This window comes from Zootoca vivipara, chromosome 3, assembly GCF_963506605.1.
Source record: "Zootoca vivipara chromosome 3, rZooViv1.1, whole genome shotgun sequence".
Taxonomy (NCBI): domain Eukaryota; kingdom Metazoa; phylum Chordata; class Lepidosauria; order Squamata; family Lacertidae; genus Zootoca; species Zootoca vivipara.
Window position 1 is genome coordinate 36,995,886 of NC_083278.1, and position 14,941 is coordinate 37,010,826.

The 14,941-nt window shown below is 42.9% G+C and overlaps 1 protein-coding gene across 1 annotated transcript in view; it reads right to left on the minus strand.

Annotated features, from left to right (window-relative positions):
* The window catches only part of IMPG1 (interphotoreceptor matrix proteoglycan 1), a 52,414-nt gene that overhangs the window by 1,241 nt on the left and 36,232 nt on the right, over nt 1–14,941 (minus strand). Inside the window, exons 12-14 of the mRNA XM_035109561.2 lie at nt 7,770–8,305; nt 6,117–6,336; nt 1,375–1,585 (exon numbers count right to left, since the gene is read on the minus strand). Of these exons, the coding sequence (XP_034965452.2) occupies nt 1,375–1,585; nt 6,117–6,336; nt 7,770–8,305 (967 nt within the window). The remainder of the gene's footprint in view (nt 1–1,374; nt 1,586–6,116; nt 6,337–7,769; nt 8,306–14,941) is intronic.

Genomic DNA, 14,941 nt, shown 5'->3' on the forward strand with positions numbered 1-14,941 from the left:
GTCCTATAAGGAAAAGAGCTTGGAGCAGGTCTTCCTCACAAGAGGTGCCCGGGGGGCAAGGAAAGGCCAACCTCCCATTTTAGAATATAGAAGCGGGGGGTTGTATCCAAAGCAACACAGCGGAGTTCTGCTGGGGCAACGACATTTCCTCTCCTCACTCGACCCACTCCCAAAATGTTCTCCAGAGCATCTCCCAAACCCTGGAGCTGATTTTGAGGGTGTGCAGGGGGGGGGGGGCTTCAGGGGAGAGGAGGGAAATGTTCCGTTCTGCTAGCGCGTGTCCCTTGCAATAGCAGAACAGGTGCATACCAGGTATGCAGCACATGCATTCCTCTCTCCATAACAGGCATGGATATAGGGAGGTTCACATTCTTATTTTGTTTTTCTGGTATGCCTGGTGAGGCGACTGAAGGACTTCCTGTCAGTATCTATCAAATATGCTACGAGGAAACTCCCAAGATTACCTCCTTCAATCTACAGATTCTTAAAATGAGCTAAATCTAAACAAAGCGTCTGATCCATTACACAGCTGACAAGTACATGTAATCTGACAAAAATAACATTTAACGTTGAAGCCCTTTCTGCTGGGCTGCATGAAGTAGATTCCAGCTTATGGCAAACAATAGAGGTGGGAAGTCAACGTGACCATGTGGAAACCCAAAACTTGATGCTGAGCACAGGCTCATAACAAAGCACTGGCCCATTTAGACCAGTATTGTTACCATGACAACCAGGAGCTCTCCTGGGATCTTCCCAGTCCTGCTACCAGAGAGCTTTACAATTGGGAATTTTCTGTAGGGATGCCATAAACCACTGTTCCCTCCCTAGTCAATGTCTAACCAAGAATAATGGCTGCATTCTATCATGTGATGCTGTTTGCATGATGCAATAGATTCCATAATATATTTCAAATTCTACAGCAGCATTGATATTCATAATATTCATAATCACAATCGGTCCTGCCACCCTCACAGGCATACTTGGTAGGGATGTGGGGAGAGGGCCTTCTTAGTGACTGGCCCCAAAACTTTGGAATTCTCTCCCTGGAGAAGCTAGACTGGCTCCTTCCTTGTCCGGAAGGACAAGAAGGAACAGACTTCTTTTAATGAAAGGGCTGGTGCCCTGCTGCTTTTATTGTAAGTATCGGTGTGTTTTTAATTTTGTGTGTGTGTGTGTGTGTGTGTGTGTGTGTGTGTCTGTGTGTGTTTGATTGGTGTTTAATTGTTTTATAATTATTTTTAAAACAAATAATTTATATTAAAAATGTTTTTAGCTGTTCTTATTTTCTCTCTTTTAAGCCGCCTTGAGTCCCTGGCCAAGGGAAAGAGAGGGATAAAAATAAATACATATTAATATAATAGTGATGGCACTTACCTACACACTGCCCCTCTTCCTGGAACCAATTCACACTTGCCACCATTAACACACAAGTGTGGCTCAATCTCACACAGGCTACGGCACGGCAGACCATCTCTTCGTACATAACCAGGCTTACAAAGGCAATCGGCCTCTTTCGTCCAGTCGTTCTTTACGCACTGTGAAAATTCGTCGCATCCCATGAACTTGCAAGGATCTGCTTGATCAGCTGTAAAAGAAAAGGATAATCTTTTTTTTAAAAAAATGGGTCCATTGCTGCAGTGCCACATATCACTTGGCAAAAACTTACTCTTCACTGAGGAGGGAAACAGGAGCTCTCCACAAATACGAGTCTATCAGTAAAATACATCTTAGAAAAAGAGCCAGCATCATTTTGCTTTTACAAACTGCAGTTATGGATTCTTTTCTTTGGTGATCTGGCTTTCTGTTTACTTGATTCTCCTGCCTGTGACAGTCATATGCTCAGACTAATAAAGGAGCTGCATATTACAAATAGTAGGAGCCCTGTATCTAGTGCTCCTCTCCATGTCTTAATATAATTCATCCCACGTTCTAACCAGCTTGGCTTAGTATGCAAGGAATTGCCGGTGCTGGCATTGGTATAACCAAGAAGCTATGGCATGGCTGGCAGGTAAGGGCGTTCTGGGCAGGCTGTGACACAGAAGCCCACCTGAAAATGGCCCGAGTCCCACCAGCGGTTCCTAGTCTACTGTTTGAGAAACACTGGTCTAATGACACCACTGGTATTTATTATAACATTTATTTTTAAATACTTTTTTAAAAATTTATTTTTAAATACTTTTAAAGTATTTTTAAATACTTTTAAAGTATTTTTAAATACTTTAAGTGCTATAAGATTTCTTATCTGATCTTTTTGGAAATCCTCTTGAAGATCTCCCAACTCTTAGAACCACTAGCTAGGAACAACTGCGGGAGAGCGCTACTACTCTCATGCCCTGCTTGTAGGATTCCTGAAGGCAACTGTTTGAGTACTGTGGGAAGCAGGATCCTGGCCATTGGTCTGATCCAGCAGGGCTTTCATTTCTGGAAAGGAGTCCTCTTCCCTCTCCGAAATAGTCTGCTACCCACGCAAGCCTGTGACTCATAGCTGCGTGTGTCACTTGGCTCAGTTTCCTTGGCAGTCTTGCCTCATCTCCAAATATCTGAGAACCAGTATGTAGATCTTTTTCTCATTTTTCCACAACACTGAACTTTTAATTTTATATCTCCCAGGCTTTTTTTTTTTAAAAAAAGAGAGAGAATGTAACAGTGTTGAAAAAAATCCTTTAGGATATCCTAAGGAAACTGGTCCAAGTAATTGTGTGCCTTGCACCGAATTTATTAGAATATCCGTTATTCTAGCAATCCCCAACTAGTCTTACAACACTGAAATAAAAGCCATCCTTTAATCTGGAGATTATATATTTCTGCAGAATCTTAGAGACAAAGTTGGTTCAGACATAATCCTATTTTTTCAAGTAATGAGTTTTCATCCTACCCTTAAACAAATAGGAAAGCAAGATATATTTGTTCTTCTACATATAACCAATCAGGCATTTGTCGACTTCAGTTTTCATTCATAGTTCATTCATTCATCTATTCCAGGGTTTCCCAAAATTTTCAGCTGTTTTTTGGACTACAACTCCCATCATCCCTAGCTAGCAGGAACAGTGGTCAGGGATCATAGCAGCCAACTCCTAGGCCTCCCCATAAAATATTTGAGGGACCCCCCAAGTTATATAGGTGTTGCCATTCAAATGGTTTGTGAATCTTGTGATTATGTGGGGGGGGGGACTTACCTGGATCCCCCAATATTTTATTCCACTTGGGACCCCTGTCAGAGATGATGGGAGTTGTAGTCCATCAACAGCTGGAGACCCAAGTTTGGGAAACCCTAATCTAGTCCCATCCCTTGCTCAGTGCAGGAAATCCAGACCAAGAGCATTCCCCAAGAGATGGATCTCCAAAGAATCTCATGCGCTGCCACCCAGGTAAATGGTTCCACTGTTGAACTGTTCCTAGAGAGCAGCCCTGGTGGATCAGAACAGTGACCCATCTAGTACTACCAGTATCCTGTTCTATTAGCTGCCTGTGGGAAGCCCACAAAAGGAAGCTGACCACAACCACACCTGACTGATGATTTCAAACAACTGGTACTCAGAAGCATATTGCCTCCATCAGTGGAGGAACAACATAGCTATTAGGATTAGTAGTCACTGGAAGCCTTAGCCTCTATGAATTTGTCTAATCCTTTTATAAAGTCATCCTGTTACTTAATCCCATTAGATCTAGACCTGCCCTCTCGGGCAGCAGACAAGATGTCTCTGCCCTCTTGTAGGTGACAGTCCTTCAGGTATCTGACTACAGCTATCATGTCCTCTGTGTCTTCCCTTCCCCAGGATAAAGAGACCTAGTTCCTTCACCCGTTCTTCATAGGACTTCTTTGCAATACCCTTCACCACCGTTGTCCTCTGAACCAGCTCCAAATGTCTACAACCTTCTCAAACTGCAGTGCTGAAGAACCCCCAGAGGAGGCCTGGCTACTGCAGTGTCTCATCCCTTCAGACCTACATAAAAACAAATGATCAACTATGTTTGGTTTCGCTTACAGTGCTTTTTGCTGCATTTAATCTCACATTTTAATCCACAAACTTTGTTCTAGTTAGGAAAGGGGCACAATTTAACACCCATCTTGTTTATCTCATTTAAATGCGCCATCAGCATTCCAGGATGTGGGGTAGAAGGAGGATCCTCCAGGACTGTTGTCAAGACAACATTTTAAAGTCATGAATGTTGGCAATGGCAGCAGAGTCATGATAATGCCATGTCAACATACTACGGAAATTTTCTTCAGCGGAACCTGAAGTGCCTCACATCTGTGGGAGGATGAGGACAGAAGTTCACAAAGAGTTGTGAATGCATCTTTGCTTAAAATGGGGAGGGACTAAAAGCCAGAACGAGTACAGCCACAAGTACACAGTGACACACGCAACTTCAGATAAGTAGTTCACATTGCACAGTTGCTATGCCATCTTGAGATATTTCTCCCAGTTCCTGTCTGTGATTGCATTAAGGTTCTCTCCGTTACTGTAGCCTGGCTGCCAGCCTCCTCACCCTTCCTTGGTCAGCAGACAGTTTTCTGTTGTTAAAAATGCACACTCAGCTTCCTACTCCACCCAAGCATATAACCTCAATTTAGCAATGTGCTTATCTCGCAGCAGGGTACCCAGTGCCCATTATGCCATGTTCCTGAAGTGTGACTCTTCAAAGGAATGAGAACTCAGGACTGTAATGCCTGATGAACTCTTTCACCAGTTTTGTAGAATGGGTGGCCAAATAAACAGATGCTCTTGAGTGCTGCAGCTGCCGTAGGAAGTGTGTGCAAATCAGCAGAATAACTCAATGACAGCAGCATGTTGATCAGAAAACCAAGTGAACCTTGGGCTATGTTGGGACCATAGCTGCCAAGCACCCCGTTTTCCCTGGGAAACCCCCGTTTTTACTTACCTTTTCCCGGTGGTCCCCCGTATCACTTCGTCTCCCGTTTTTCTCCGTTATTTTCTCCTGCCGGCGGCCATTTTTTTCTTTCTGATTTGCCCATCTATGGGCACAAAAAATGGCCGCCGCCGGCTTCAAAAGTCGCATCTACACATGACCGTAAGTGCGTAGACGTCACTTCCGGTGTCGGCGGCGGCCATTTTGGGTGCCCATAGATGGGCGGGGCAACACCGGAAGTTGTGTTGATGCACTTCCGGTCATGCGTAGAAGCTGCTTTTGAAGCCGGCGGCAGCCATTTTTGGTGCCCATAGAAGGGCAAAGCGACACCGGAAGTTACGTCGACGCAACTTCCGGTGTCACGCAGCAGTCCGGGACTTGGAAGGTAACGTTGGGACATGTGAGATACATTCTGGGAGCACATTCTCCACAGTTTTCATTCTACTCTTAGATCTGCTTGTGGGAAAGGTCAATTCATTAAAAGAGAGACTCAGTTCTCTGCCATGTTCTACATGATGTTTGGCCGGACATTGGCCAGGGCACTGAACAGCTAGGAAATCTCCCCACAGCCTTACAGGAGCTGCTCCCAATGAAAAGCTGCAACAGACCTGCAGCTGCAGAAGGATTGTTTCAGTCATCAGGCTGGGCCCTCCCAGCCAGCAGCTTTAACTGGCAGAAGATCCTTGCTGCTGCTTCACTTGGCAGGATGGGCCTCTTACTCTTGAGTGATTATGTTGGTGCTCTCTGTAAGCGTGAAGTACATAGAACATTTGTCAGAACTCCCACTGACTTCATTTGGACTGTGGGCAAAATAATATCTTCCTCGATTTTGGCCTATGCATCCCCTTTTTCAATAAAAGTAAATATGCAGTAGAGTCAGATTCTCTCTAGTACCCTTTTGTCAATGCTAAGGAATGCTTAAGAGCTTTACATTTTGTTATACAAATAAATAAGTGCAAACAACATGTGCCTTGTTTAGCTTAGAATGCATCTATAAATGGCAATGTTTCTTGTCAAAATACGCATTTCCCCAATTGCTATTTTCTGTTGATAAAAAACAGCTATTTAAGCTCTTGGGCTCTGTGCCATGTTTCACAGGATTCTCAGGAGGGACCCTGATCATGACTTAGAGACAACCTGGGGCTTTTCATTCTTCCCGTCTTACAGAAAGCAACCAACACCATGAAATGCTTGCAGGAGAGCAATGTTTCTTCCCCCACTGCCCCAGTTTTTTTTTACATCACCTGGCTCAATATCAAGGGAATAGCTGTCAATTTCAAGGTTAAGGCGCTGAGCTGCTGCATCACAAAAATCCTCCAGCACACAATGGACAGCCTCTGTGATGTTGTACGGCACTGACTTCGCAAACTTCATTTTGCTGTTGACAATCACACTTCCATTGCGGAAGTTCAGTATTTCCAGTTGCTTGAAGCCTGTTAGGTTGGACTGTAGGTAAGGAAGAAGCTACAAAAAGAAAAAAGAAAAAGAAATAAATGAGAAAACTTTAAGTTAGTGGTGTTCAAACTTTTTTCAAAGAGGGCCAGATTTTATGAAGTGAAGGGCCATGACCAAAGGGTCAACCAAAGTTGTTGAGCTTTTTTTAAGGTTGGAGTTGTTGAGGTTTTTTTATGGTTTTACCCCAGGAAATAAACTGCCACAGGGGCTGGATTAAACCGACTGGCGGGGAGGTTTAGTCCCCTGAAACAGACTTTGGACATGCCTGCTTTAAATCCTCTATCACTGCCCACGTATCATTGATTCCACTTATATTCACTTTTCATTTTGGGGAACATAAATCATCTGCTCTGTTTCACTGACTTTATTAGCAGACTTTACATCTGCTACCAGGTTAAGTTTCTCAGTTAGTCTTTAACTGTCTCTCTGGTTAGATCTTCTTCAATAATCTATTAAGATAGATAGAGTGCTGTTTTCCTTCTAATTAAATTTCATAGGCTGCAATCCAGTTAAAAAAGAAATCAATGGGACTTAAGCATGCTCAAATGTGAATTGCAGCCATGGGCAAGGCAGTTCTATGGTTTCAAGAGGGTTTTGCGTGTTGTTAGTTGTTAAATTGAAAAAATGAGCCTTGGATATTTATGTCCCAGCCGCCAAAGTCAACAACGGGTACTTGTGTATACTGGGAGCTCTGCATTGCATAGCCAATAACTTAGCATGTTTTGTATGTTCTTTCATGGCAAGGAGAGCTAACACCCTCCAGCTATGATTACTCACACTTCCAACCTCAGCCTTCTGGCTAAGGAAGCCAAAATTGTCCTGCCCTGCAATGGCAGCAGCAGTGATCAGAGGTAGCTAAGGTAGTTCAAGGGATGCCATCCTTTTTATCTTCTGGCGCTGGTTTCCCTTCATGCACACCTAAAAGGGAGGCCCTATCCTCTCATGCCTGCTGGGCTCTGCTTTATGGGATAAGTTAAAATATTCTCTCTCCAGCCTCCCCTCTTTCAGAGGTGCTGGTGATAGAGCCGCAGTTAGAGAGGAAGACTTTAACCACCACCTAGCTAGATACACAACTCAGGTGAAGTACAACCCACCTGAGGGAAGTGCGGATTTTGAAAAATGAGTGTGTTTTGGGTTTTCTATTGTTTCAGAAAGCACAGGTTAGGTTTGCCGTTAAGTGTGAATTGACTTCCTCTTCCAACCCAAGTTGAGGCAGGGATGAGGTTGAAACTACATCATCATCATCATCAAATTTCTTTGCTGCCCTTCATCACATGTGATTAGCATCATGAACAGAGTTGGGTTGTAAGAAGAGCAGGTGCCACTTTTCTTTTTAAAATGCTTTTCATTATTTGGAATTTGTTTTTAACTTGGGGAATGGCAGGGGGGGAAATAACAGCTTGCAAATATAAATGCATTGAAAGCAACTCTTTGCTACCTACCAGCTGCATGAACTGCTGTTCGAGTGCTTTGTATTCTGAGGAACTCCGATTGAAGAGGTCATCGGAAAACCGCATGTTGGTTACTCTCAAGCTGAAGAAGACTACTAGCTCTTTGCCTTTGGCTACAGTTGTCATTGAGCTGGTGGTTACGTACTTCAGTGGAGGAGCTGGAGTCATATCCGGAGTTTCAGGCAGCGCATAGTAGCCACTTCCATCCTCACTAATTGTTGCTGGCCTCATGATGTCAACCGTATCTAGTTCAGTAGCAATATCTTGCACCCCCATGTCAAATCCTGTAGGGATGTCACTGTCAGTCACTGCCCACCCAGAGCTTGTTGCTTCAAAAGACTGGTCAATGACAATGGAAGGACCACTGGTAGTCACAGCAGGCAATAAAATGATCTGATCTGTAGGCCCCAAAATATCTTCAGGAAGAGAGGTGGGAAGAGCAGGAGAACCAATGACATACGGTATAGTACTTATTGCAGCCAAAATCTCATCGCCTGAAGATTCCAGTTCATCAGTAATCTTTGCATCTAGAAAGGAAACAACACGTTGAAGAACAAAAACACTGTAGAAAACCCACATTTAAGGTCTGCTATGGAAGATGTCGAAGTGGAATTGTTTACCTATTGTGGCATTTATGCCCTACTTTCCACTTAAAACACGCACACAAGGTGACTAAAGAATAATTAAAATCCAATTCAGGTAACTGAAATGACAGTAATTCAGCAAAATACAAATCAAGGTGCCTTATTAAAATGTCAATAAGCTGCAGCAAATAAATACAGGAATTCAACTCCAATCCATTATAGTCTCAAAAGTCCAACAGAACAATAGTGTCCTAGCTAACCACCTGGCTGCGTGAAAGTGAGGCATCCATCCATATGGAATGAGTTCCACAAGGACTTACCCACACCTCCTCTTCTACAAACACACCACAGTGGTACCTCTACTTACGTTCACCTCTGGTGACGTATGCTTCGGGATACGTACACGGCAAACCCTGAAGTATTTTTCTGGGTTTCGCCGTGTGCACATGTGCAGAAGCGCTCTACCGTGCCATGCACATGTGCAGAAGCGGTCCCTCCGGTTGTGGAAACCTCAGGATCTGACTGCGGGTTCGGAACGGATCCCGTCCGCAACTGGAGGTACCACTGTAATTCAAACAGAGGTGTTATGCACCTGCAGTTGACATCGGGGGGGGGGGGAGGTAAGCCCTGCCTTGCATAATTGACCACCAGACATGGCACACGCACACCATTTGAATGGCAACGCCTATCAACTTTGGAAGACCCTGCCCCCTCAAATATTTTATTGGGGGAGACCGAAGGGACCTCGGCCCCTGGGTGTTGGCTCCTATGAATGTGTGTTATCTCAAAAGGAGACCCTATGCATGTGCAGCTGCATAATACTGTGCATGATTTGAAACCCTACATGGTGAACGTCCCCAAGTGGATAGAGAGCTCACACTATAATAACAATAATTTATTTGTACCCTGCCCATCTGGCTGAGTCTCCCCAGCCACTCTGGGCGGCTCCCAATAGAGTGTTAAAACAATACAGCATTAAATATTAAAAACTTCCCTTCAGATGTCTTTAAAAAATAGGATAGCTGCTTATTTCCTTGACATCTGATGGAAGGGCGTTCCACAGGGCGGGTGCCACTACCAAGAAGGCCCTCTGTCTGGTTCCCTGTAATCTCGCAATGAGGGAACCGCCAGAAGGCCTCGGCGCTGGATCTCAGTGTCCAGGCAGAACGATGGGGGTGGAGACGCTTCTTCAGGTATACAGGACCGAGGCCGTTTAGGGCTTTAAAGGTCAGTACCAACACTTTGAGTTGTGCTCGGAAACGTACTGGGAGGCAGTATAGATCTCTCAGGACCTGTGTTATGTGGTCCCGGCAGCCACTCCCAGTCACCAGTCTAGCTGCCACATTCTGGATTAATTGCAGTTTCCGGGTCACCTTCAAAGGTAGCCCCACGTAGAGCGCATTGCAGTAATCCAAGCGGGAGATAACCAGAGCATGCACCACTCTGGCGAGAGAGTCTGCAGGCAGCCTACGTACCAGATGGAGCTGGTACACAGCCGCCCTGGACACAGAATTAACCTGCGCCTCCATGGACAGCTGTGAGTCCAAAATGACTCCCAGGCTGCGCACCTGGTCCTTCAGGGGCACAGTTACCCCATTCAGGACCAGGGAGTCCCCCACACCCACCCGCCCCCTATTCCCCCAAAACAGTACTTCTGTCTTGTCAGGATTCAACACTCCTTCAGATGTATATGTGTAGGCTGCCCTTTTCAATTGTGCTGAATGCATGGATGGCAGAGCAGGCAGAATGCATGACACTGTGGACGGTGCCCGTGGGTACAGTTCTTTTCTGCCCCCCAGATAGCCATTGTGTCACTTTTAGACATTTCCCCCTAAACTATTATTTTAGTAATGATAACTCTACATGATTACTTTCCTAATTTATCTTAGGTCACCAAATCTCCTTACAGACCGCCCCCTCCCAATAATGTTTTCTCCTAAATGTGCAAAGGCTTTGGTATTCTGTACAGAAATATAGAGTACTCAAGAGTCTGTAACCAAAAGAAATATGACAGGAAAGGGAATTAGGAGCACAGCATAAAGATAAAGGGATGATGACAATTATTTCAAGAATAATTCACTTCAGTAGTATTGTGTCCTACAAGTTGCTATGCTGACATTTCTTGCTCAGAATCTTCATTTTTACGATTAAATCTTCAGCAACTAATTGGTTTGACAAACTGTCGCACCTTTGATGCATGTGCAATTAGGTGCAAATTAGATGACAATGATTTGCCTTTGGTTTGAACATCAAAATGGTAAAGCTGGCTATCTCCTCGTGTGTAGTCAATACAAATTTGCTGAACACACTTATGCACATTCTTCAGTTATTCCACAAATTCACTGATTCAATATTTCCTTAATAACTTGCCAATATACCTTGGTCAAAGGCTGAGTGGTTGCAAGACACATAAGTGGGTTACTGTTGACTTTTATTTAGGTAATTATCTTTTAATGAAGTTTGTGTGTGACTGGGTGCAAATGAATGAATATGGTGGAATAACTTACATTTTGTTTGAACGCAGTGATTTAATTCCTTTTTGTGAATAGATTTAGGTCTGATCTGCAGTTTATTCCCCTCCACAATCCTAGTGAGTGTGGCAAAACAGATAACTCAAGTCTCTGCCATCATTTCTCCTATGCTACTGACTTGTTCTGCTATTGCAGTGCTGCTGGCAAGGAAAAAATGTCTTTGAAGTTACATTACACTCACCCACCCTATATAATCACTGTTTAGAGACCCCTTACCAGGAGTGATTCCTACAACGGCAACAGGTGAGGACAAACATCAGTGTTGCATGGACACTGGCTCCAGGGAGCCTGTTTCTCAGATATTTCTCATTGTCACCTACTGACTTAGAAGCAGGGAGCTTCAGTGCTCAAGTTGGTGGGGGAGAATTATTACCCAAACTGTGGCATCATCCCCCTACAAAAAAGCAGATAGGCTTACTACTACTTAGGAAAACTGAAACTTTTTTAGCTTATACATTCTAAAAAGCTGTACTTCATAAACTTAATATTCTCACCACCACCACCAAGTACCTAGAACCTTGAGTAAATTTACTGATCTGAACCGCAAACAGGTTGGGCAACAGGTGAGGTTGAGAAGACCTAACAGCATACAGAGGCTATAAACCTTGTCCCTAAATACACATTCCTAAGATCATCTATCAAAATAGCTTCCAAGGGTTTGGTGGCCTTACATGAAAGCTTTGCGATAGTTCAGTCAGTAGAGCATGAGACTCTTAATCTCAGGGTTGTGGATTTGAGCTCCATGGTTTATTATTATTATTATTATTATTATTATTATTATTATTATTATTATTATTATTATTATTATTATTCCACCCAGCCACTCCTGTATGCAGGGGGTTGAACTAGACGATCCTCATGGTCCCCTTCCAACTGCACAATTCTATGTTTCTATGTCAAACTATATTGAAGGTAGAAAATAGATTTATATACTCACTAACAGAAAAAAATGTTATAAGCAAAGCTTCTCTAAAACAGAACCAATTAACAACTCATGGGAACAGATTAAAATTATGAAATGGACAGCTACGGTGAAGGATACCAAAAAATTACAAAAATGACTTACAGAAACGGATCCCTGTGATTCAATGCAGGCAACTCTCCATTTGTATGGGGTTGCGTCAGCACATAAGCCCATTCTGCCCCCACCCCATTCTGCCGATTCCACCCCTTTCCAGGGACAAAAATGATGTGTGTCTCAGTAGCTGCATGTCAGTTGGGTACGTGCAAAATGGTTGTTGCCTGTATATGGGAGAGAAGTTAGGTTTTACAGGAATAGAAGTAGTTTACTATACAAGGTAGTAATATTTATGTGTTAAGTTTTCATATGAATCTATTTTATAAACAGTTGATAATAAAACATCTAACATGCACACAAGATAGATTAAAACTACGTCTTCATTATTAATACTTTCTCTGGTATTGTGAAGAAATTCATTTCATGAAAAAAAAATGCAATCATTACAGTATGCTTATTATTTGCCACTGTATTTTCTGGGAAGGCACTATTTATTTCTGCTTACTGTACTTTAACTATTTTGGGCAGCTTAGAGAATTAGTGTTTCCTAATGAAAGGATTATAAAGTGAGAGCCATGCTACTGAATTCTATAAGAGTACCAAAACAGCGTGAGTCTAATTAGATGGCTAATATGACAGGAGGGGAATTGCAGGTCAGAGGAGGCCTATGAAAGAATCCTTTATCCGTAACTCAATTTCCTGTTTTGCTTTTATATTTTGTTGCCTCTCAAGTGCTGTTTTTTTTTTAAAAAAAGAATATGTAAGGACTACCAAAACATTATAGAAAGCAACACGCAGTTTAAGAACAAAAAGGCGTATGCACAATCCAACAGTGTTAAATCTGGGTTAAGTCCACTCAGTGCTTTTTTTTTTTCTTCTGGTGGTGTATTTTTCTGCCCCAAATCAGAGCCTCACATCTCCTTCCCAAAGCTGGGTAACTTTCTGCCCTAGCTTAGGGACAGAGACATGATGCTCTGGCAGGGTCCGATAGCCCTCCCTTGCATGGTGAGTTTTTCTAGAAAAAAAGCACTGAGTCCACTAATTTAAACAATTTCTCAGGGCAGAATATTATTCATTTGATTAGAATCTATAGGTAAATTTTCAGGTAAAAGCTGTTTACATTGGAATCCTGTACCCAAAAGAACATTTCAAGACAGAAAATGAAATAAGCAGCAAGTAGGTATGTATACTGAAGAACTGAGGATGGATTCTTGCATTCATGTACGATGTCTGTAACCCTTTTCTCTCTCTCAGCTTCCACCAACAGCATTCACTTCAGCATGAAGACATAGTGTCGTGCCTGTTGCTGGAAGATACGGGGACAGTATATTTTAAAACACAGCTTCAATTGTCAATATTTCTGAAAGACTTGTCACCCCCCTCTGGCTTAGCTGCTCTGATGTTATGAGTTTCTGGGTGCTGGACACTGAACCCCTGGATTTAGCAAATGTTAAAATATAAGCCAGACCAGTTTCCCGATGAGCTAGTCGCCTGGGAGATGAGCCATTAAGAGAACAAAAGGAAGACAGTGAGTGATTAGGAAAGCCAAAAACAGGGGCCTCTACGCCAGATGAGGGGGGGACTCCCTCAACTCAGGGTTAGTTAGGAGGCAAGGGCAGAGTTTGAAGGCGAGTTTTTAGAGCTGGCTATGATGTGACCTGGGAGGACAAAAAGGTGTCAGGCTGTTAAAGGCAGCAAGCTGGAGAGCATGAGCATGATTTCTTAAGTCTGTTTGGATCCAAGGCTGCGCCTATGGGAGAAGCGAGACCTTCTTGGAGTGTTAGTGCTGTGAACCCCTCCAGGTTCAGGTTGTGTATATATGTAAATAAATGATATATCATAAGGACAGCACAGTCTCTGCTGTGCCTCATTCCCCAAAGGAAACATGGACCCTGGTTAAACATCTGGAACCCCTGGAATCTCACATTGCTTGGAGATTGGAGTGGTGTGCAACAATACAATGCATGTTCTCTGTAAATGGAGATGTAATTCCAAATCAAATCTTAAATAGGATGCTTAAACCCTTTGTTTCTCATTTGCTACATGACATATTGAACATTATGGCAAACCCTTTCACAGGCTAATTTAATACCCGGAAACTTAGCTCTATGGTATCAGCGTTTATTGGATGGAGCAATGACAGGAGTCAACAAGGCACAAAACACGTGAAAGAATAAGCCAAGATTCCTAAAAAAAAAAAAGCAAACAGAAAATTAGAAACTGAAGAATAACACCAATCCTACTGGTTCAACTGCAATGCCTGTTTCTCTTCAATTAGGTGGACTAAAACTATTTGTTATTTCTCAATACCTAGGGCACATTAGCCCTGGCACATCTCGGGGTGTTTGAAGTACATTTTAAGCTGGATTTAAGGCATAACCTATAAGGGATGACTGGCTATGAAGGATCTTGATTTGAAATTCCAATTGTTTCTCCCACCCTTTCACATGTTGGGGACATCTTGAACCAGAGTTCCTTTAAATGAACATTTTAAAAAGCAATTTGTATGGAAGAAAATGTGCAACTTTAGCCTATAGCCAATCAGAAAGTCAGTGCATGATGCTGCTGCAATTGTCTGCACACTTACTTGGGAATAAGAAGCCTCACTGAACTCAGCGGGACTAAATTCCAAGTAAGCATGCATAGAATTGCACAGTGCTTTTTGGGGGGTGGGGTGGGTGGGCTGAATCTTGGATGAACATGAAAGCAGCAATGTGTTATTGAAGGAAAGTTTATATCTAACCTGAAAGTTGTGAACGTATTCCTGAAATGTATCTGTATAGCAGACCTTTTTGCAGAAAACAATAACTTCCTTGGTACAGAATAATGACTGACTTTTAAAAAAAACTGACAAAAATATGGATGTTTGAACATAGAAATATGAGCTGTCTGAAAAAATCAAGATCAGTGTCTTTATTACAATACCCTGTGCTGCTGATGAAATTGCATGTTGCTTCTCCCAAACCCCCAAAATAACCATTGCACATACAATCTAATATTGCTTTCAGAGTTTCAACTCCCAGGGCTGAA